Source organism: Theobroma cacao, chromosome 7, assembly GCF_000208745.1.
Source record: "Theobroma cacao cultivar B97-61/B2 chromosome 7, Criollo_cocoa_genome_V2, whole genome shotgun sequence".
Lineage (NCBI taxonomy): Eukaryota > Viridiplantae > Streptophyta > Magnoliopsida > Malvales > Malvaceae > Theobroma > Theobroma cacao.
Genome location: NC_030856.1, coordinates 21,108,652 through 21,112,698, shown reverse-complemented (window position 1 = coordinate 21,112,698; position 4,047 = coordinate 21,108,652). Strand labels below are relative to the sequence as shown.

The following is a 4,047-nucleotide window of genomic DNA, read 5'->3' as shown; positions in this document are numbered from 1 at the left end:
ACTAACTTACTGTATTATAGTATGTATGAATTTATTTAGCTTTTACACTACAAAAGTTATTTACGTATAACTCTATAAATATTGTTTTATAAGGAAATAAAATATTTTACTTAATATTTCTTTTATTTTCTTATTATATCCAAATAATCGTAATTTTGTTTTAAATGAAAATTTTAGACTTTAAAACTCATTTTTGATTATGAATTATGTGTGTTGTACTTGCTAACTACATTTTTAGTGGATTTCGAGATTTTTGAGAAAAAATAACCAAAATGCCCCTGTGAGGAAAAATTTGTTTTTTTCTAATGTTTTGAATTGAAAATAGTTTATAATCTCTCGAAACATGATTTTAGCAACTAATACTCATGGGGGAAGCGAGAAAAATTGGTGTTAAGCCTTGCGAGGTTTCGATTGACATTTCGGGTAATGAATGTGTATCGGGACGTCGCGGCGGTTGTCACGGGCTCGATGAGAGTTCCGGGTCGTGACATGAAATGGGTGAAAAGAAGGGGTGAGTTTTTATAAACCCAATGAGTAAGCAAAATTCATCTATAACATCTAAAGCCGAGTAAATGGAGACAGTTAAATCATTCCATAATATAATTCATAACATTCAAAACTCATTTCAGTTCATATAAAACAATTACATTTCATCAAAAATAATCAGTAAGGCTTATGACTTTCTTAAAACCTAGCTCGTGCCAAAATTGGTACTTGGTGACACCTTGGCTCGGGCATCCAACCAAGTTCGCCAAGGCTGTTAAAATGATATATACCCATAAAATATGTTTTTACGTTTAAAAACGTAGCCGTTCCTTGGCGTTGGCTGAGTTTCACCCTCACGTGGTGGTTCAGCATGTAGTGAACTCTAAATATACCTTAGGAGATACCCTTCGCGCCTCTCATACTAAGGTAAAATATAACGAGGTTTATCGTGTCCCTCTAATAGGCTGGTCCACAAAATCCCGCCCACTGTAATAAGCTAATCAATTATCCCACCAAATCAATAAAAATTTCGGCAATATGACATGGTTAATATGATATTACCCAGCTTGTGTCACGGCAAAACAAAACAGTTTATATATTCCACACAAAACACAAATCTAGCCATTCATGCCATCACATTGTCATCAGCCACCAATTCAAACCATATATCAAACACGAGTATATAGTCTCCACTTACTCAATTTTCAAAATCAGTATTCAATTTCAAAACAAGTTATAAAACTCATTTCATTTAACCAACAATTCAATTTTAAAACATAATAATTTACCATTTAAACTCATTATTCTTTAAAACATAAAATGAGTAGAAATAACTTTAGATAGTTAAGATGAAAGTCTATTACTCACAATAGCGAGAGTTTGGAGTACTCCTATTCTTGGTCCTTGGGTACGATATCTTTACCCTTATCAGAGGGCTCACCACCTATACATAATACACGACATGTAATTCAATATATTTGTGCCAAACTGTTATAAAACTTATTCAGGCTCTGTATGAATGCATGAAATTGAATGAGAATTGTTCGAATAATCACTTAAAGACGGTGTTCTACGTGGGTTCAATTATGATTGGACTGAATTTGTATTCGACTTAACTTGAACTATACACTGTTGAATTAACCAAAACATCCGATTCAACTTCAAATATATTCATTTCACTTCCAAAATTCCAAATACACCTAAGTACCTCAATGAGCCTAATTGTGACTTAATTCACCGTAACCGAAATTCATTCCGATTTTGATATCCGATACCATAAATCATCAATTATGAGCTAAATAACTTGAAATACAACAAAATCCATCATCAACATGTCACCCATAAAATTTGGCCAAAGAGGGTTGTTGAAGGGCATGTGATTTTCTTGCTTGTTTTTCATGCCAAACATCATCAAACATCTAAAAACACTAAGATATTCATGAAATCTAGCAAAATTCATCATCAAAACCTCTCTCCCTATGTTCAGCCAACATGTATTCCCTCATGGAAACTTGTGTTTCATCCATAGAAAATGAAAAAGAAAGCATGGGTAAGATAGATCTTAAGCTAAAATTGAAAAATCTTACCTTTGATTACTTTGTTCCTTGAAATTCAACAAATTTCTCTTGGATTTTCTTTTCTAGGGTTTGTTCTTATTCTTTTCTCTTTGTTCTTTGCTTTGGCCGGCCATGAAGAATGAAATGGGAGGAGTGTGTGCTGGTTTTTAAAGGGAATTATAAAAGGATTAAAATTTACCATGTGTCACCATGTAATTGGTCCATGCTTAAAACTTAACAATTAAGCATTTGCTCACCACCACATGTAATTTCTTAATTATCCAAAGTATAAAATGATAATAGGTGAAATTCATGGGCTTGACAAGTGTTATGATGGTGTAAAATTTTAAAAATTTCAATTACATTCTCATGGGCACGTAAAATGATTGTTTTGCCCTTATGCTCGAAATTGAAATATTTCACGTCTAAAATTCAAATTATGTTCCAACTAGTCAAACTTGGTCAAAAATTTCGTCCAACATTCCAATTTTGCCATCAGGTGGCAAAATGATCATTTTGCCCTTACGTTATGAAAAATCCTAATTTGACTCCAAGTTAATCTTCGAACTCTGAATCATCATATTAAAACATTCTAAGGTTCAATAACTCTCAAATACATCCATTCAAATGAGTTCAAGGTTTTAATCGACTTAATTGTACCATTAGGTACGATACCAAGTTTTAACGATTCTTCGAGGCATCCAAGTATGCAACATGCTATCAAATACATGAATGACATGTAAAATATATAATACAGGTTTCTATCAGCAATTGATGCAAATGTCGTACTCACATAAGATCTATCTGAGCCAGAATCTATCAAAACATAAGCATCTTTATCAAATAAAGACATAGTACCTGTCACTGCTCCAAGTCGGACCCGTGCCTCATCTTCTGTCACAGCAAAAACTCTTGTCGCGGTACGAGTCTGTGATCTCGAAGGTGGATGTGTCGGGGTATTACTCTCCACACCGAACCGTATGGCTACTCCCTGTCTCGGTGGTAACCTAGAAGAATCTCTCCTCTGCATATCAGTGCGAGCTGGTGGATATGATGCAGCTACAGTGGCTCGTCCTAACTGTGGGCAATTACTCCTAATGTGACCCGTCTGTCCACATTGGAAACATCTTGTTGGCCCTCTACATAGCCCACTATGATAATTCCCACAATTTCTGCATTTGTCAGAACCTCCGGAACTCTTCCCAGAGCCAGTCATAGCAGATCTGCTAAACCTCAAAGGTCTCTGCTGTGATGGTGGAAATAGAGGTCGAGGAAATGTCACGGAAACAGAAGTAGTGCTCCTTGAAGTATCTGAGTCCTTGCCTTTTTTTACTGGCTGACTAGAAGACATACCAGGATTCATCTTTTTTGCAAACTCAGTCCGAATCCTCATATTCTCATTCGCGAGCTTCTCAGCCCGTAAAGCCATCTGTACCACCTCCTTATGTGGCTCCCTACCAGTCACTGTCATTCGCTCTCTAATCTCATTACGGAGCCCTTCCTCGAAATAGTTGGCCTGATCTTGCTTAGATTTCACCAGATCCGGCACATATAACATCAACTCGTTAAAACGAGTATCGTACTCCTCTACAGTTAGATTTCCCTGTTTCAAACTCAAAAATTCTCTTTTCTTTTCTTTCTGATGGAAATAAGTGAAATACTGACCATCGAATTCCCTGAGAAAATCGGACCATGTCTGAGGAGTAGCGGAACGGGACTTCACCGAATTCCACCAAGTACGAGCCCTCTTCTCTAATAATCTCGTAGCCACCATCAGCTTCATGTCGTCGTCTAATCCCATATCAGAGAGAGTCTCTGAAACTTGATTAATCCAGTCCTTGGCCACAGTGGCATCCAACTCACCCGTGAAAGATACACAACCCAATTGCCTAGCCTCCTTTAACTTCTTGGAAATGGATACATCCTGTACTGGTGGTGGAACTAAAGGAGTAGCTGGAGGCATTACAGGTGGAACTTGACCAGTCTGAGCTTGACCAACCATTGC

The 4,047-nt window shown here is 36.6% G+C and overlaps 1 protein-coding gene across 1 annotated transcript in view; it reads right to left on the bottom strand.

Moving 5' to 3' along the window:
• The window catches only part of LOC108662831 (lysine-rich arabinogalactan protein 19-like), a 7,463-nt gene extending 4,070 nt beyond the window's left edge, over positions 1-3,393 (bottom strand). Inside the window, exons 1-2 of the mRNA XM_018124429.1 lie at positions 3,231-3,393; positions 2,901-3,116 (exon numbers count right to left, since the gene is read on the bottom strand). Coding sequence (XP_017979918.1) covers positions 2,901-3,116; positions 3,231-3,393 — 379 coding nt within the window. The remainder of the gene's footprint in view (positions 1-2,900; positions 3,117-3,230) is intronic.